Genomic DNA, 20,988 nt, shown 5'->3' with positions numbered 1-20,988 from the left:
ATAAAATTTGTTTTTCTTTTTCAGTCTTGTTCAAATTAAACGTTAAATTTTAAACCGGGGAACTTAGCTCGATTGCTCTTTTATGAGTTTTTTCTTGTAAGTGTCTCATCATCATCATCATAAAATATATTTATTTCATGCCCCCAGCCGGGGCATGGCTCCAGTATATCTATGATTAGCACATACCCCCAGTAGAGGTACGTGAAACTTGATGGGACTCCATATGCCACCGGAGCCCCATTTAAACATAAGAAAAAATGAAATTCAATTTCTGAATAGAAAGAGTAAAATTACAATATAACATAACCGCAGCAAGCAGATAGAAACTGCAACAATGGAATTGTATTACTTTACAGGAGGTGTTGGGATCCTTTTACGAAATCTAAAAATTTCCCCATATAAATTTTGCTATATTTGCAATAATTTTATTCTGCCTATTTTTTGACATCAAAGTATCAAATTCTAACTTAGAAGGATACCTGGAAAAATATTGAGGTATGTATAAATGGCTAATATTTACAAATGCTGAGTATTTTAGTAGCTTAGTAGTTGCAATTAAGCAAGTATGTCGTGGAATCTTTTATTATCTTGAAGGTTTAGTCTTTATTGGTAAACTAGCTTTACAAAGTAAGTTTGATACAATAAGAGCCAGATCAGATCATACAAAATGTTCTTGACAAGCTATCAAGTGGTAACCGAGTTTTGCAATGGGTTATCGCCAGTGGCGGCTCGTGACTTTCACAGTTGGGAGGGCAGACCATCAGTATTGCGATAATCGATAGAAAGGTCGAGTTTGCAAATTTTTCACTGTATTCATGGTTCGATGATGATCGTCATGGAGCGCAGAAGAAGCACATATAGATGTGGTTGTTGTTTAGCGATGATGTCATTTTATGGGCAAAATTTTTCTTGCCCCGAATTCCTCCAAATAAGCCAATTACAGGCCGCGTTTCGCAATGCTCGAGGTCGAAAATTAGCTTGTGCGCATGTCGGCTAGGGGCAAAAAAAACTTTGCCCGCAAAATGACATCATCGCTCAAGGCACTAGCGGGCCAGAAGCAAAGCTAAGGACGAGACAGGATAGCAAGGAGTTTTTTCTAGAAGAGATACAAACTTATATAATTAGCCATAGTAAGACTATCTTCAAAATTAAATATGAATATCATAGATTTCCTTTGAATCTTTTTGAGGGGGCATTGCCCCAGATGCCCATTAGCAAGAGCCGCCACTGGTTATCGCAGAGATAAAGTGTTATACCCGCACCAAACCTATATTATATTCAATTTCAAGGTTTTTGTTGCTATTAGTGATGCTTGGCAGTTTTCTGCAGTACAAAGAACAAGATAATCCAAAGGCTTTACCAGCTTTACAACAAACCTTCAAGATAATAAAAGATTCCACGACATACTTGCTTAATTGCAGCTATGAAGAGGCTGGCATCTGCTTGTTATTCCATACTTGCCTCATCGATAAAAATTTATTAGTTGTCGAAAGGACACTAATGTAGTTTTCTGCTTATTGTGTGAAAAGCCTTCAATGAAATATTCCTTAAAGATTGACAACGAGAAGTACGTTAATTTTGGAAAGTTGTATCTTACCTGGGCTTAGATAGTTCCAAAAATCTTCCGGCTATTTACGCAGTTATTGGCTGCGAAACTACACCGGTAATGTTTGTTGTAAGGAAAGCTAACATTTTAAAAAGCTTTAGAAGTGTCCTGGAAAGGATAATTGCTCGAGGGAGTTACGATGAGACAGGAAATCTGCAAAGACATTCTCGCGAAAGCGATCAAATTTGTGCAAAATTAATCATACAAAGGGAAATGTGACGAAACACTTGTGCAGATAAGTGTAAGAATTCGCAAAGCAATGAGAAACAGGTAATCAGAAGCTCTACAACCAGATCAATACTGTTCGACACACGCATTTACTATTGTTTACATTACCAAAAGTAAGAGAAATTGCCTTTATGCTTTGGTTAGACGTACGATGGAAAGAATGATCTGGCCTACAGGTGGTATTAGTGTGGTTTATAGGAACAAAATTTCTTTATATATTCTAATTTTGAACATACATTTGATAAGTAAATAAAAAAATGGCACTTAGAGGATATACAGAGAAGAACATTTCTTAACGGCTTGATGAGAAAAATATTAGATCGTCAACGTTAAAAAAGCTGTGAATATCTGCAGAAAATACTGGAGTCAGCCAACTAATTCCCAAAATCTTTTTCACACGAATAATTTTCATCTTTTACAGGGCCCCGCACTCCCTCCGCCGAGTAACCAATGAGGACCAGGGCGTGGGAAATAACGGTGATAAACTTGAAGCAGACGATGATGAGTGGAACTACAATTTCTTTGGGAGTTCCAGCAAAGGAGACAGTGATGAAGGATGAATTGATTCCATATGATTTTCTATGCAATGAAACTTTAATTTTGAATGCCTTTTTTAACTAGCTAAATTCAATTACCTTCAAAGGAAGACGACGTCATAAAATGATGATGATGTCATGAAAGAACGTTTAAAAGTAAGTATAATAGTAATTCAATACATCTTTCAAAAGAACTGAATTTGTGCTATTCAAATATGTAACATATTTGACAATGATAGTTGCGAAAAAACAATTAAAGGGGCTCGAAGTGAATTTTCTCCAAGTTGATGACGTCATAAAAAAATTTGACTTCCGCTCAAGATAATTTTCATTTCATCTCAGATTTGAAACCTGCTTAGTTAATTTAGTGCAAAAATGCAAGAAAAGTTCTTGGCTGATTTTTAAAGATTTTTTATCATTTTTATGATGACGTCATCAAAACAGTAACTTCCGGTGATAATTTTTTTTGGCCCATCTTGGATTTGGAATCTCCATGGTTGATTTACTAAGAATGTGAAATAAAATTTGAGGTTAGGCAGTTTGCTAGTTTTTTCTAAAAAATTCCCTGTCTATTTCGTGGGTGGATATGCATATTTTATCCTTGTCCTTGCAATGATTCTACAGAACCCAGCTGTAATTACTTATTTTGAAAAGAAAGTTTTGCTCAAACTGCTGTAAAATAAAGTATTTTACAGGACAGGTAAAGCTCATAAATCAGACTCCAGTTCGCAATAACGTTTTTAAAAACCAAGATTCTTCAATAGCGATCGTATAATCAGCAGCAACCAACAACTACAGAATGATGACTTCATTCAACGAAAACTTCGACTAGACTGGACTTGCTCTCAAAGAACATACGTTTTTAACAACATGAGTGACGCACACAAAACCCTAATGACACAAATTAACGGCAAATGGACTAATAACAACTAAAATAGAGATAGCACGATGACAAACAAAATGACTGACGCAAACATCGGAAGACATTCTCATTAACAATAACGAACCACAAACACTATGCACGACAGACAAAACTAGTTGTATAACACTGCTCCAGCGTCCAGGAAGTGTTGCTGATTGGCCTCAAAGCAAGAGTCCTACTCTAAGGCACACTGCATATTGATCACCGTGTTTTTCCACTGTTTCATCTCATTCAGGGGCGTTTCCAAAATTAGTCAGTGCGTTAATTGTTCTATTCAGTCTTTCCCGACTTTTATTGAGCTTATTTGTATGCATCTCCAGAAGAGGTTTTCATTGGACCGATAGATACCGCATCACATACAGTAAAAATTAAGTTCAACAATTCAATGTACCGACCAAACGATCGTGTTGTTACTTATAGCCCGTTCAGACCGAGTTTTGTCAAATTTTTGTTGGCAGTAAAGATTAAGTTCAACAATTGAATGTACAGTCCAAAAGATCGTGTTGTTGCTTATAGCCCTTTCAGACCGAGTTTGTTAAATTTTTCTTTTGATTTAATGAAGATTTTCGACTTCGACGAAATGTCAGATGTATATAATGTAGATGTATATAATTAATATGTAACCGTCAAGTATACAGTTTTCAAAACAGGGTATGCTTTCTGCGTGAATAGGCTTCACGCAGCCCATCAGTTGACTTTTGATAAGGAAGGAACTCACTTTCTTACCAGTGTATGTCGTGTGCTGGTCAAAAGATTTGTAGAAAATCCTCTTGTAAACAACTAAAAGTTTCCCTCATAAACAATTAGCATACAGGGCATTCGACATTTGCTCGAAGTCTAGGCTCGACAAAGGTTAGATCAGCTTAAAAATATGAATGAATGAATGAATGAATGAATGAATGAATGAATGAATGAATGAATGAATGAATGAATGAATGAATGAATGAATGAATAACTGAACGAATGAGTAAATAGTTGAATGAATGAATAAAGGAATGAATTAATAAATATTAGACCTTGTTTTAGTATGCTACAAATAATGTCAATTCATTATCTTTTGAGTTTATTATCTATTTAGACCAAAACTTTAAAAAAATAGATGAGAAGAGTGGAAAAGGTTCAGATCAATAAAAGCTGTTCATTACCTTTTAACCGAGCTTTTTCTTTATTGACAAATCTCCACAACTTAAGAAATTAGTTTGCTAGAATAATCAGTAAACCTATCATTTCTCTTTACAAAATGACAAGCCGATTTCAAAAAAATCCTGAAAACAAACCAATTACACCCATTGATGAATCTAAATAAATTTAATCCAGTATGTTTTAATGATTGGCATTTAGTTCTGGATTCTTATTTTTCTATGTCAGATGACAATAAGAATGTTTTCTGATATAGGCCAATTTTCCTGGTTAAGTTTACTGGCTGTAAGATTCTTTTAATTTTGTCCAGTTCACATGATATAATGCTTTGTGTTGAATAATACCAAGTCTTTAAATATCGTTAAATTGCCATGAGTTTTTACTATTTACCAAATGATGACGTCATCAATTTTTTTGACATCTCCAAAACTCTGAGAACTACACTTAGTGAGCAAAAGTATTGCACAGGCTGAAACAGAAATGGCGGCACTGCAGCGAAATTTTTTAGCGAACCAAAATTCAAGTGGCCATAGCAAGTTTCATAAAAGTCATAAGATGACTTTTTAGTTTGAATATATTGGAAAATTTATCAAGGTTTGATGCTGATGATAAGAAATGCAAGAATATTCTTGATTTTTGCGTATTTCTAAACAATATCGACATTTGCAAAATCACAAAAATTGAGCCATGATGATTGAAGTAACTATGAAATATTTGCAATAAAAAAGTTCTTCTTTGCACCAATTTGCGAGATCTTATAAAGACTAACTCGGGAATACTTACTTTATGCTTTGGTGTCTAGAACTGCTCATTTTCCTCACTTTTGTTGGAGAATATGCTAAATGTTTTGGTCGGAAATTTTTGGAGCCGCAATGGGCCTAATCGCAGCGGCCGCTTCGTGATATGTTGCAGCAAAATTCAATCAATAAAATGTGTCACAAATCGTAAAGTCCATTTTTTCCAACCAATCGCGATGTTGTAATAGGAATAAATAATGCTGAAAATTGCATGAAACAACATTTCATCCTCTCATTTAATGAAAATACCAAAATTCCCGCGATAAACAGGTTCACTCAAGTGCCTCAGTAGCTGTAAAAGAGTAGGCTTAAAAAATGACTTAAATATGCCACTTTCCACCAAATACAAGGCCATCTATCATCGACTTGGTTTTCCAACGCCTAAATGTGATCTTTCAAATGGTTTTCTGAACTTATCATGTCTCGATTAACAGAACCTGCTACTAAACTTTTTGATAAAGTTTTAGCAAGTCTCACAAAGGTTTCAAAGCTGAAAGGCTGTCAAATAAAAAGTTAATTTTTTTTATTTTTAAAAAGGTAACTTTTTTCAACTTTTAAATTAAAAGTGCTGTCAATGGCTTGAAGTTTGGTTTGGTTGGTTATTAACTATAAAAAGACGCCTTACGGCTTCACAAAAGTGGTTTCAATATCGACTGCCTTGCTGTTGACAATGCGGTCGCCATTACTCCTTTGTCGAACCTGTGCAATACTTTTGCTCACTAAGTGTATATACCATTCAAATCATAACATCGAGAACTATCGATTGAGACCATTTTCACTCAATTTACGTGTATTTTTGCCCCGCTTTGAGTGTTTTACTGGCAAAAAATGTCCCTCTGTGACGTCATCAAAAATTCACACTTCCGGTCGAAATTTCAAAGGGCCCATCTCGGATTTGGAATCAGCATGGTCGAATTGCTATTAACGTAAAATGAAATTCAAAGTTAGGTCGAAGTTTATCTTTAGATACATTCTTAGTGAAAGAGCCATAGGATCTTATGAAGGCAACTAGACTAGATAATGAAGGCAACCATCCAAAATTTTAAATGAAATCAAAAGAATCGGACTTGTGAAGACAGAAAAAGTTCTTTTTCTCTAGTAGGCTCTTCATCCACGTGATATAATAACGGTCGCCGATTGATGGACAATAAGGAACCAATCAGAAGGTTCAATTTTCCTCTTGCCTTCTTTCGATCCTTGCCTGGATATAACTTTCATCTTTCCTTTAGTCAGAAAGATGTATATTAGTACTCTAAAGAGTGTCAGACAAAAAGTACATAAGTATGCTATTTTTCCTCTTTTCCGTGCTATCTTCTAATTTTGTTGTACTAGAGGCTTATTTGGGTATGAAATTTAACTCATAAATATGTGATGAAGTTTTCAACAATTTTTTTTTTCGTTTCAAAGGTACTTATGAAGAAAGTAAGGGGCAGAGCAAGAGACATAAACTAGTTCAAAGGAATGTCCGATATAAAATTAAATCTATCTTTACACATTGCAGTGCCAATACTGTCCTCTATTAAGTGGATTTAAATACGTTTCTCTATCAAAGTCTAGAGACAAATACATGCTACTTTTTAAGCCCATTTTACAGGTATGATTAAGTTTAATAAAGATCAACAATGCCTAGTATTCTATTTAACCATTTCAGACCATCTACATACAAGTTCAACAGTTCTTCCCACGTGCATAGCGGCGCAAATTTGCACCAAGTTCTAAATGGGGCAAAAGCATAATGAGCTTTTCGCGGATCGCGAATTTTTGCGTAGCTCGATACCCATACTCCATCAACAATTAAACTTCCTTCTTCTGTCAGCGGTGCATATGCTCCTTGCATTACACTCTGAGAAATGACGCGTATAGTGTCTCTTCGAACGCCATTTTGGTCTTTGGTAAGTAGACTTTCTCCAATCCTCAACAATCCTGCAAATTTAGTATTTTCTTTCCTGTTTAATTGTTCTGCTGAATCATAAATCAAAGGCTGTTGGTGGAATTGCAATGTTTTACTTTCCGAAAACTGTAAAAATCGATATATCCCAAGACTCTTTTGAAAATAAGAGGTTGTAACCTGGCTGGGCCTCGATGACTGTCTTTGGTTTCCAAAGTTGTTATATACCGTACAGTTAAGGTGAACCTCATCCTTCACTTTGAAGACCAGGTGTGACTTTGTCGCTGCGAATTTGGCCCCGTTGCTTGTTTCGAACGTGTAATACTTCTGCCGTATTTCTTTTACTTTATCTAGGAATCCTAAAACTTTTGTATACTTTTGAATATATTGACCGTCGAGAATCGTAAAAGTTAACACGTCGTCTCCAGTTCGTAAGTCTTCGAGGCTGACTTGACCACGTTGCAAAGTCTCTACTTTTGATGAGCCAGGAAAGCAATCTGCTTGCTTTAGACTCACTTCATTCTCTGAAATGAAATTAAACAAATTCAATTTTCCAAAAAGGGGAATCGCTGCAGCAAAAAGGTTCTGCAAATATACTTTTAAGTAATATACCGCTTAATATGATCTTTGACGGCGGGGGCTCGCTTAAAACTGGTAAACCAACCAAAAAATACCATTATCAAATCAAACTGTATCTGTTGATAGAATCTAAAGTTTTCCAGCATTGAAATCTTTTTCTAGAAGGTAGCCCCCTACATCTTAGCTTCCCACTAACAATGAAAAAGGTGCAGTTGTCATTTTTTACCCATTCTTTTAGCGTAACTCTCAATACGAAAACATTTTATGCATAAAATACCTCTGGTATGCCTTTTTCATATTAGAATAGCAGGTTTTCTCTATTATTCTGGACAGATTTTATTGCTCTAGGGGTCTAGCCCAGAAAGGATCGCTCAAGAAGAAATCTTATTGAAAATACGGGTCATGTTTTGAATCAATTAGCAAAGAAGAGACTATCTGTCCAGTACTGGCTTTATGATCCGATTTTATTTTGCATAAAATCATTTACATCTATTCCATCTTTGAACCATCTTAAACGTAGAATGATTAAAATGATTCCATCTTTGAACCATCTTAAACGTAGAATGATCAAGAACATAAACTCATTCGTTTTGAAGGAAATAATATTACAGCAAAGAAATTACGTCATAAGAAGTTCCTTGTCTAGTAATTGCTAAGCCTGCAAGATCTGAGTGCTATGTTAATAAGATACTCTATAGACAAATTACACGAACCAGCGACTACGGAGGCATGAATATATGAATGTGACTCATAGTACACCCAATCAAAGCCTGCTCGGTATGCCAGCGCGCCAAGACTACCAATCTTTGATTTGTCTCTGTCTGATGTCGTGATATCTACTGCTCTTGCCTCGTAATGAAGTGAGTTTGGTGGATGTTGTCCATATTTGTCGTAAGCTTCAATCACTCGTAACTTTACATTAGGCCATTGATGTTTTACAAGCTTTGCCAGTACGTCAATCTTCTCACGGCAACGCTGAAAATGCACATAAGGTTAAAAACAAATCGGAAGCTCGAGCCATGAATGCATTATCAACAGTGTAGTGATGACAATGAACGCTTGGATCCAATCAAAAGATTGTATCCGAAGAAAAATTTTACTAACATCCACTATGAACAACGGAACCAATAATTATCGTAAAACTTCTTTTTACAAAAGACAATCCCTTTTGTCTCTTTTTTACGAAACAATGGTGCCCCTCTAGTATTTATTTCTTCATACAATACTGCCGTCGACTTCTTTCATCTATCAACCTGCCTAACCAATTTTTTTTCAAGTTTAGATCATAAAAGTAATGTCCACAGGCAGTCTGTCCCTTTAGTGATTGGCTAACATGAACAATTGGTCTTCCCGCCTTAACGAATTGAAACTGCGAGCAAAAAGCTATCAAAAATGGCAAGAAGATTTAATTACTGGAATTAAATGATGATAATGGAAGCATTTCCTTTCGCTGTTCACATATCTGTTCCACAAACCAAACAGGGAACAGGGAACAAATTTTTTCTAGCAACAGTTTTCTTGAACGGGAACACAGCCATTTGATTCGAAAGCTCTGGAATCAAAGTTGTTTCTGATTGGTTGTCGTTTAATTATCGATCAATCTCAAAAGTGCGTGAATTTCACTCGCGGGAAAATAAAGTTAAGCACAATAAGGAACAGATTGCCTTTAAGCTCTGTGAACATTCAGCAAAATGACCAACGTTCCGGAAGCGGGAAATGACAACATCAGAAAGAGCTTGCAAAAATGAATAAAAATACAAAAACAGCAATGTGATCTGATCTAAAAGCAAAAGGTTATGTTTTGGCTGTTGGAATTTTTCTTTCTATTAAAGAATTTGCCATTCTGGCGTTTAATGATATTGGTGTCGCTTAGTAGTTGAATTCTGCATTTCATGATACAACCACTACAGCTACAGATACTCACTTCGAAATGCTGAAAACGGTGGGATGCATATCAAGCTTTTAAAACGCCCCCAAAAGGTATTTTTAGACTGGGGTACTTGTAACCAGTCCTATATTGGTTCTCACATTATAACTTTACTATAAGTATGCGGGTTATACAACTACTCAGCTTAATTCTTATTATAGCCTCTTTAACACCAACCTCATCCATATGAGCACGCCTTGCCTTACAAAAAAATGTAGCACAATAGTCATTGATACACACTGTTAGTGGGAAAGTCAATGAGCTGTTACTCTCTCCAAAATGCTAGTGCACGCTTTGCAGGCATATTAAGGCTATATATAATTCGGAAAATCTACAGATATAAGCCTGTTCCTCAGTTAAAACTAGAAGTCTGGAGTAAAGATCAGCTCCTATAACAATAAAAACAAAACAACAAATTTTCAAATTCTGGACAGAATTCATCACATCGAGATTTCTTTATCTGATGAGTGCCACATCCCAGTTCATCTCCTCTTGCCTTTTTCATATGGTAGTTTGTAAGTTGAAAGCAAAAGCAAAGACAGAGAGTTTTAACTACAATTAGCTACACACATCACCGCAAACTATTGACTTGGTAGATCTCTTTAAAAATAATTTCTAAGCCTGCGGAACTAGGATACGGAATGCAATTGGGAAATTAATTCGTTTTCCAAAATGATCTATCTTAATGGATGATGTTCGAAGAGGAAAAGCTGTTTTGACGACTCCTAGTGATAGGAGAGAAAATAAAGAAAAATTTTCAGAAAATAGTGTGGCAATCAATGAAGGAAGCAGATTTTTCTTACCAGTTCAAAGTCACATGAATGAATCATCAACAATGTAAGATCGTAATTAGGAATCATAAGAGGATTTTAGGAGTGGGAGTACTGAGTAATCGGCCAATCCAGTTTGCACGTTAAGTAAGCTGTTTTCTAACGGGGCTGCTCTTAAGAAGCGCGCGTTTTTTTCTAAACGAGTAAGTATTTCTTTGCACCAGTCAAATCAGTCGGGAGTTTTATATAATATAACTCTAGAAGACCATGAATATCATGAAATACCTCTTAAACCACAAAACATGCTGAAATTGTTGAAAATTGGCCAATTTTTGCAAGTGGGAAAACTGAGTTTTGCCAGTAAACTACTATTGGTATTTCCTAGCTTACAGCCTGGTTTGCAGATTCGAGAACGGAAGCGGACAGAGAAAGAGGTTGTGCCCATCTTTTTATGTCTCAACCAATATGTAACAAATTTGCTGAATTTGCACATTTATAGGTATTTCAAAATGGTTTTTCAGGTCATGTGGTCCAAATTCAGAAATTCCTAATAGATATATTTATTAAGTCACCACTTAAGAACTCTATTGAGTCATGAATATCTAAAATTCTTTTTACAAAGCTTCGATCAGAATCTAAATCGTTTCAAGCAACTTTCGGAAGGCTAATTCTTGACGTTTATGCACATATTTGGAATTTAGTTTCAAGGGTGAAGTTTAGTTTCTTCCACGACACCGGCATCTCTATCCCACTCACGAGCAAACAAAAGCAAAATTGTTTTGATACTTTATAAGCATTTCACAGATATACCAGCGCTTAGTCCTTTTTCCAAATGTGTTATGCCCAAAGACAAACGTCTTCATGATTTTGAAGCTGAAAATACCACAGATAAAGGGAAACAATAAAGATGAAAACGATGGAATGGCATTTTAAGGATAAATAGATATAGAACAACTCTTAAGTAATATCCAAGAACAAGATGGTGTTGGAGGGTTTTTATCTATTGGCTTTCGAGATTCTCAGAATATGGGAAATGAATGAGTGAATGTTTTTCTAATCGTCTCTAATGAAATGGATGTTTGGTCGTAGATACCTGATTGAAATTATATCTTCTGTGGCTTAGACCTGGCTTGATAAGGTATCTTGGCATATCATTATAATTGCCGTGTTTATGCGGATACAACTTAAGACAATACAGAAATTTATCTTATAGATAGCTAGAAAGCTTAAGATATGAATCTCTGAACTGGTTTTTTTGTTGATGAACACTTAAGCTGTTATTCTACACGCAACTTCGCCTTTAAATTTTCAATTTGATGACTGATTTTAAGTTACGAGTAGGAGTAGGAGAGAGGGAGGGGGATATAGAAATGTGATAAGTTTTCCTGCAATAATTGGATATTGGAAAATCTAGTTTTTGATAAATAGAACCACATAAACAGGGCTGTCGTTACGGTGCGGTGCACGGGTGGTGACACCCCCTTGGGAAATGCAAATGCAAACTCTTTGCAAATGCAAATCTTTTTTGCCATGTAGGGATGCTTCGCCGACAAACTTTCACACCTTTCGGAAAGAAGGGTAGCGTACCCAATAAGATTTGGACTCCGTTTACACTACAAAGGAAACTATTTGGTATCATTAATTTTGGCTTATATATAACGCACTTCTCTTCTCGTTTACATGGAAGAGAAAGGAAAGGACCTGGAATAAGACTCGTTTACAATAAACTGGAAAATAGTACTGATTTGTTATGCGAAGCATATGCAGCTGCTAAACTTATTTAGATTTGTAGAAAGTTTCTTTCCAACGCAATGCCAGCTGCGTTTTCAACAGAAACAAAATCGCTCTGTTCTCGAGCCTTTCCAGCCAACTGGTTCTGAGTCAACAATTTCACTTGAGTTTCTAGGATACAGCATTAACTGTCCTCAAAAAATAATTTACCCCTAAACGTTCCTATTTCTATTCTATAAACTGCACCTTGCGAATTGCTGTATCCTGGCCGTAAAAGTTGCCTTTGTTTTTGTAGCGCCATCTTTTATCCAAAGAAATATGGTGATAAGACTGAAGAAAATACCTTTAATATTCTTTTCATTTCATAAAACATCCAAAAATGCAAAAGCTTCGCACGATGAGCACGGATACAAAAAACTGTTTTATTCCATATTGGTTTTCCTATTGAACGCAGGTTGTTTCACCCAAACAACTTTCGCAAACTGGCATGTCCCTTGCGACACAGCCCCTTTAAGTAACGTGCTTGGTCCTGACTATATGTAGCTGGTCAAGACTAAGATCTCTTTGAGATGGGAATGGCTAGTCGCTGACCTGATCAACTGCACAATAGAAGATCTAGTATAAAATGCAAGCGAAGAACACTAACGAAATCTGATGACTGAGCAAGGTTATATTAAAAGGCTGCAGTTATTATGAGATACAAAGGTGCTGTGCAATGTCTTTTCCCACTAAAACGTTTGTAAATATAGGCAGTAGCATAGTGAGGGGGGGGGGGGGCAAGGGAGGGATGCCCCATTAACATGGCAAAAAGTCTCATCGAAAAAGGGCGAATTCTGACGTTCCAAAAGGTGTGAATCAATTTTTCCCTCATTCAACTCGCTTTCGCTCTCCCCCCCTAATCTTACCACCCTTGCTACGCTGCTGAATATAGGTAACATTGTTTCAGCCCCCATGAACTTTAAAACATCACTTGGTTACGCGTCTGGAGTTCTGACGTTTTTTCCATACAATAATGTTATCTTAACTGTGAACTGGAATATTTAGTAAAATAAAGACTTATTATCATATCAACATATTATCATATCATAATAATTCGAAAAACATAAACAAAAAACGAGATTATTTTAGGTTCTAAAGATCGAATTTAAATTCTAAAGGATCAGACTTATATGAAAATCAAATCGTCATCGAGCCGTCACGACATTAAGAATTGAACAATTGACTATAAAGAAAAAGAGATATAATAAATATTTAAATACAAGAAGTAATATAAGAAATATTTTGTGTCCTTGTGTTTCATGTTTAATGGCTGCTAACTTTTTCAATTAAATTTTGATATGGAATATAAAAAAGAGGAATTATCACTTCCAAGCGAGCGAGGATAATGCTAAGCGGTTTTAGGGATTGCGGGGTCCTTGTTCTCTACAATATCTATTATTTTTCTTAGGTGTGGGGCCCCTTTTGGCTACCATAAGCATGGGGCCTGGGGCCATGGACCTTAGACCCCCCTTTAACCCGCCACTGATCATACTTGTATTTTGTTGCGTCGATCGCACCCTTTATGACCACTTGAATGTTATGAATTATCTAATAACATCCAGAGAGTCATATTTATGCACACGAATGTGTGATATTGTATAGATTTGAATCTATCAATCTCCTTTGACAGAAAACGCAATTTTAAACTCTCGAGAGGCTGAAAGTATTTTACTACAGCAGCCAGTATTCCGATGGCCTAGAAAGTTATTTTTTAACAAGTTCGGCTGTTTGCATCGCTCAAACCAGCTACAATTTAAAATAGAAATGCACACCAACCATTATATTTTCCGTAATTTAAAGTTTAGGGCCTATCATTGACAACAGGAAACTGCTGACACCATCCTTTTTGAAAGCAATTTCTAAGACCGCAAAATGATAGGCTTTGCCCATGAATATGACACAAATGTCAAGTCATTTTGACGATACCCGTAGACAGTGCAGGTTTTTACGAGATATAACCCTCAAGTATGCTGACCCTCTTACTCGAATGTGGCTAATTTAAAGGCATTTAAAACTGTATATCATATAATCGGCATATCTTGGTCAATTGGTAATTGGGAAGCAGACCGCTCTGATATCAAGACATCAAGAGGCGGAAAGCGTTTGAAGTCTAAATAGTTTTTATAATGAGGCGAATCATTATTTAAGCTTTTAAGCTTGTTCATCTCTGCACACACATGTAGAAGGACATGGGGCCATCCACATATATCGCCTGATTAACGGTTTTATCGTGAAGTCCTTTCGACCCGGTTATAGGTAGATAGAGAAGGAACTGGGGGGATAGGGAATTTAGAAGAAAATGATTAAAAGAAATACTGCCAACAAAACAAATTAAGAATGGTGTCGCTATGGGTAGCCCTCTGGGACCTGCCTTGGCCAATATCTTTGTTGGCTTTCATGAAGAGCGTTTGTTCGACTACGACCAAAAGCCAGGTGTCTATTTTCGGTATGTGGATGACACATATACCATTTTCAAAACAGAGGCTGAGTGTGATATTTTTCTAAAACACCTAAATAGCCTACACCCAGCCCTCCAGTTTACGTTTGAAAAGGAAGAAAATGATTCCTTACCATTTTTAGATGTTTTGGTCGAAAAGTCTAACACTGGATTTCTTACCAGTGTATATCGCAAGCCTACTTTTACCGGTCAGTACATACGCTGGAATTCATTTTGCCCAAAACAACGCAAAGTCAACCTTGTCAAAACATTAGTACATAGGGCACTTATGATCTGCTCGAAATCTAAACTGCACGCTGAACTGGAAAAACTCAAAACGATCTTCTTGGACAACGGCTATCCTGAAGACGTCATTTTATCTTATACTAAGGAGAAGATCGCAAGTTTTTCGGCTGTTCAAAAGTTTGGTCCGCAAAAGTGCCCAGTTTATTTGAAACTACCATGGATTGGTAACACTTCCTTGCGATTCGAGAGTCAGATTAGGCAAGCCATAACCAATTGTTTCTTTGCTGTCAATCCTCGGATTGTTTACAGCACTAGGAGAGCCCTTCCATCCATTCAAAAGGATTGCGTCCCTACCAAACAAAAAAGTTCCGTCATTTATGAATTTACGTGCCAGTGTGATTCTGGCTACGTAGGGCGCACAACCCAAAGATTGGGGGATAGGATAAAACAGCATGTTCCTTCCAACATACGAAACAAAACTGCCCCTCAAAGAGAACAGCCTCCTCGATCTTGTAGGTCTAGAAACACTGTTAAAACAAGTGATTCTGCCATTGGTCAACATCTTTTAGACAACCCAGATTGTGCAAAACTCTATAATGACGACATGTTTCGGATAATTGGCAGAGCCCGGTCGTCCTTCCATCTAGCAGTTTTGGAGTCAATCTACATAAAAACGAAAAAGCCGCCATTGTGTAGACAAAAGGAGTTCGTTTTCTCTCTTGGACTCCATTGGTAATTTTTCTTTAGGCTCGCGGCACTGATTGGTCAACTATACCGGTCTTGTGCTTGCGTTTTTCTGATTGGCCTATTTCGATCCACAACTGGGTATATATTTTTCCATCGTGTTTTTTCGGAACCTATTCTGACGTTTTATGCTCTGAGGAGTGTCAGACGAAAAAGCTTTAAGTATGTTGTAAAATGTTTGCTTTTTTCAAAGCCATTTTCAAAACAAATTAAAGAAGATCACACCAAAGCATTGCAGTACACTTATTTCTTTCTTTATTAAGGGCGAAACAGAGTAAGACCTATCTGCAAATAAGTAAATAAAAATCGAGATCCGCATGTGCAATTTCTCTAGAATTTGCAATTGCTTCTCCGCACCTCCAAAATGCAATGTTGCGATTTATGCATACATTAAAATAACATTGCATAAATTAGAATACTTAGTTAACTTCGTTAGTCAGAGAGAACCATACTGGATAAACAGGCTTAGATGAATGTTCTGTTATGTTCCTACGACACTTGTGATCTTACGTGTACTACCTGTGATACAGAACATCATACACAAAAATTATGGTTAATCCAAATAATTTTGAATATTATCCCTTTATTTAACGGGAAATGAAAAGCTAGTAAGAATAGATTGGGTCTTTTATTTTTGCTAGACTTGAGCAGAATTCAGAAAGCGACGAACACAGCAATCAAAGGTATGATAAATAGAAAATGGAGCAGGATCGATTGCCTGGCAAGGATACAACTTTTAAAGGAGCCTACTTTGTATTCGCATGAACGAAGCCTATAAGTTAACAGTTTGATTTGCAGATTATTGAAGCAAAGATCAAGGATTCTTCACAAAGAGCAGTCAACCCCACGGAGTAGCTAATGTTTTGAACTGATGAAGATAAGATCAGCAAAAATTGATAACTGGAAAACACCCTAATGATTTGCTGCAAGTGAATTTGATCACGAGTGCTTTCAAAAGCATTATTGTCACATCAGCCTCTAACATTGCATGCAAAGGAGAAGAATCTCTTAATACCACATAGTATCACATATTTCTGAAGCTCAGGCTTCTGCAACCCCTAAATTGATACCTCTGAAATCACTGCTGAAATCTCAGATGAATTACATTTCTTCTCCAGCTGATGATGTTTCTCCAGCTTTTAATCAAAGAAAGACACTCAAAGAAACCAACATAAAACAATTTAAGATTTTCTGCCACAGGCTGAAATTGCTCTTATACTGAAACTGCTACTTTGAGATTCATGCTTAATGCGACCATCAGGGAAATGTTTCTGGTTCTTAACTCAAATACGCGTAATTGTTAAAATATCAGCCTGGTGGATTTTAATCCTCTGGTTTCCACTGGACCATAGTCTATGATCTGACTCCGCAGAGGATTCTGAATAAGTGAAATATAAAATGAGGTTGAATGATAGCCAAATAAATAGCAGAGATGTCTCGAATTATCAGACAGTAATTTCTCAATTGCAATCGGTAAATGCATCAAATTTCAATCTATGACATACACCATATGTTGATAACAAATAGAACTTAGACAATACATCATTTGGAAACAGATAGCATCTTATTATTACTTCAAAGTGCTTTTTCCACAATAATTTTTAGGGCGTATAGCTAGAAAACCACTGGGAAGTTGAAACGAGAAATGAAAGCAGTTTTTTATTGTTGCTTTAGTTAGTGTTTCATACAATGGGAAAAACATGCACAGAAAATGAAATGCTTTCCTTAAAGGGAATACTGTAAAGCTATTTCAAAAGGCATAACAGTCAACAAATGGATTCGGTAGGGTCATGAAGAGATCAATCCAGTGTGGAGGAGAGTGCTTTGCAGTGAAGAACACTGGACTTGTTTCTCAACTTTATGCAAAATTTGAACTTCACTGAAAACTGCTCTTAAACTAGCAATAAATGTTATAGCTCTAAGACTAGCTGAAACTAGAACTTTAATTCTCAAACATTTTTCTAGGATAAAATTTCTGAACCTTTTTAAAGTTTGCTAATTTTGGTATCTTTTAGATTCTCTAATAGCAATATTCTTGACTGCAATATCAAAATCAAAACTTTATTTGATGGTTTGATTCACAAATCATATAATGATAATTTTCTTGGCATACAGATGCAACTACCAGGTATAACGAATGGTACTAAAATAACTAAAGTATGAAGTCATGCACAAATATACACAAATATCATTTCACTTTCTAAACATATTGTAAATTTATTTTATATATATTTTAGATAAATTTATGAATTAGCTTTGTTTGTCAAATGCAACATTGTAAGATAAATAGAGAGCCCCTTGTAAAGCAGCATTTGCTGAAGAGCTACCCCCCTTAAATAATTTAAAACGAAAAATGAAATGATATTTGGCAAAGAAAGAATGTTTTCATTTTTCATCATGAAACCATAACCACTTTATAACTTTGTCTAGGGTTTGGCTGTACATTAGACATAGAACAATAAGGGTACAGGGACAAAGAAAAAACAAACAGAAATATATGTAAGTTCGTTTAAAGAAAATCAGCTTCAAAACTGTTTTAATTTGAAAGAAATTCCTCTGCTTATTCGCTTGATATTGTACAAAAGGCTAGTATAATAAAGGTATTGAATATGGAGAAATGTTGCAAAAATGACAAAACAATGAATAAACACAAAAGAGCACAAAACATATAGTTTAACGTATAGTTTTGTTAGAGGCTCGTGTGAATGGCATTAAATTTTAAAGATGAAACAAGTCTGGAGATGAACATTGTTAAAAGCCTAGAGCCCACAAAAATAGCAATCAAAATCTATCAAATGAAGTAAAAGTAGGGCTTAATTATTATATTTAGAGAAAGAAGAATATATGAAGTATGAAACGTCAGGATGAAACAAACACGTCATATTAAACGGCCCTTTAACGTAAAAAAAACTCCTCGATACTCTTAAAGGAAATTTGTTATCTAGATTTAAATGGGTTCACAAATCCATTGCTCTAGCAGGCTTCGTCCAAAATTTTCTTCTTCTCATAAAGGGCTTTATAGCTGCCAGAAATTATCCACAAGAAAATTGATAATAATATGAATTGGCTAAAATATAGATACTTAGAAATGAGAAAAAAATAAAGACTATGGTGATTATAACTTGGTGTTTTTCAAACCCAACGGAATATTGCTTCAAGTTAACATCTGCCAGAAGGAAAATTTTATTTTAAAAGTATTATGTAAAATGAGTCATATCCCCCACGTCAATTACATAAACGTTATCAATGAAAGACAAATCAAGACTAACATCTTGTATAAAATATCAACAAGATAAAGAAGATGCAATCAAAAAATTATAAATCTGTTTTCAGGAGTGAATGTAAACAGATAAAGAATTAACCAAACCTTCGTCATAATCCTCTTTCCTTCACCACTTTCAAACACAATGTCTTTGTTGTAATTTTTCACCAATTCCTTGTATTCTTTGCTTTCATCTGTCACTATTCTACGGAACATCCCACTGCCGCTGATAGAATCTTCGTCCACATCGGGAAGCCGTTGGTACAATGTCATGGGCTTCAACCTTTTGCTTCTGCGTGATGCTGATGGCCCAGGTCCACATTGCAGAGACACGCGTAATATTTGGCAGAACAGGAACATCAAAAAGTAGCAATTCCTATCTCGGGTGACTTTCATCCTTTAGGTTTGAAGCTCTTGGTTCTGGTGCTCTTTCTTGTAATGTTGAGCTTATAGACTGTTGACAATAGTGACTGACCTGTGTTAGACAATGTTCGTGGATATGCACCTCTCGGCCAAAATGTTTAGCTTGATTCGTAGTTTTATAAAGATATTCTCATCCATATCGCATGAAGCCAATCCCTTTTATAGTTCTACTGTCGACATAATTTAAAAAGTAAGTTTTTGCCTCATCATATGCGAATTAGTTACACCAAGTCAATTATGAAATAAAGCGCTGAGGTGATCATCTCTTAAGCGCTAATCAAAATTCTAGCTCGAATCCAAAAGATCAGATCTAAGAACTAAACCGAGACATTATTTCACGATTGTTCATTGTCATTAGCTTCAATGTCATTTGATAAACCGAGGTTTAGGACAAAGAATCATTTACCATGGGAACAAAATTTCACATTGTATCGTTGTTTGATAATTGTCAAGGCGTAATCATCATACAAGACATCAAGCCACCCTCAGGTCTTTCAGCTGATTTCCTTTGAAATGATCACGATGATGATGGTGATGATGAAGCCTAGCGTGTTGATGTTGCAATTACGCCAGTGGAAGAGAATTATGTCAAATTTTATTGGTAGGCGAAAATCTAGCACTTCTAAAAGATACATTTGAAAAATAACCAGGAATTTTAAAATAAATACCTTGGTAAATTTATAATATTGATTAATCATTATAATCAACTTGGCAAATTTGAAACTTTGTGATGAATATTTGATGAAGAATTGTAAGGCAATCTAAATATAATCTTCCGCAAATTCCAATCATGCTCGGACATAACTCAGGAAGACCGAATTTTCAAAAATGGGGAAACGTTGAATCGAATGTGTTGTTTGAAACAGTATAATTCTTGCTATATTTCTTTATGTTCAACATATTTTCTGATCACTCTCTCTGAAACTTCCTTCTACCTTTTGGGGATTTTGTTGTGGAGGAAGACATGTGGTTCATTTAGATAATTGCTTATAATTTTAAATTACATTCTAGTCTTTCGGCCAGCTTAAGAAGAAAAGCACTATGGTAAAAAACGCTTAAAAGTATTCCTTTTGTAAAAATTGAAAAAAATTGGGATTTGCTAATGAAACAATAAGGCAGCAGGAATAAACTTTAATTCTTGGAAATTACGTGTTGTGAAGACAAATCAACATGGAGATCCGGCAAAGTAGGCGGGGACTTAATCTTGGCAAGAAAGATGTTTTGAAATTGCTATAGATCAGGGCGGGAACGAAATATGCATACTGAGGATTTTTTAGGTAAAAAAATTACGAAATTAGCACTGGAAGTACTAAATAAAGTTAGAGATTTATGTGTTAACATAAGGAAAAATAGATATGCTATTAGGCGATAATCTTTGATATAGACATTATAAATACAAGTCTTAATTATAGATAAGGTGTCTTAAACCCTACAGGAAGCCTATTAGGTTTTTTACATTAAAATCTCGAGGTATGAACTGTATGCTCTTTGAGTAAGCTATTAAGAAATCGATAGCTAGATGGTTGGAAAAGAAAAACTGGCTTTGAAAAATGCAAAAATTTTGAGACATGTTACTAAAGCTTTTCTGACACCCTTCATAGTATAAAGCGTCAAAACATAGATCGAAAACGCTACGCTAGGAAATATATGTACCCAGTTGTGGATCGAAATAGGCCAGTCAGAAACGCGAGCACACAGTTTTTAAGGTTGCCT

General features: G+C 35.7%; 1 protein-coding gene across 1 annotated transcript; it reads right to left on the bottom strand.

Moving 5' to 3' along the window:
- Positions 1–6,672: 6,672 nt before the first annotated feature.
- On the bottom strand, positions 6,673–19,633 carry LOC135692712 (sonic hedgehog protein). The gene is made up of 3 exons (XM_065210962.2): positions 18,958–19,633; positions 8,410–8,671; positions 6,673–7,641 (listed from the first exon to the last, which is right to left on the bottom strand). The coding sequence occupies exons 1-3, from the start codon at positions 19,246–19,248 to the stop codon at positions 6,836–6,838; spliced, it is 1,359 nt and encodes a 452-aa protein (XP_065067034.2). The 5' UTR covers positions 19,249–19,633; the 3' UTR covers positions 6,673–6,835.
- Between the last annotated feature and the right edge of the window lie 1,355 nt (positions 19,634–20,988).

This window comes from Rhopilema esculentum, chromosome 3 (genome assembly GCF_057945365.1).
Source record: "Rhopilema esculentum isolate cy_ngs chromosome 3, ASM5794536v1, whole genome shotgun sequence".
NCBI classification, from domain to species: domain Eukaryota; kingdom Metazoa; phylum Cnidaria; class Scyphozoa; order Rhizostomeae; family Rhizostomatidae; genus Rhopilema; species Rhopilema esculentum.
The sequence above is the reverse complement of the archived record's forward strand: the minus strand, read 5'-3'. Positions and strand labels throughout refer to the sequence as shown.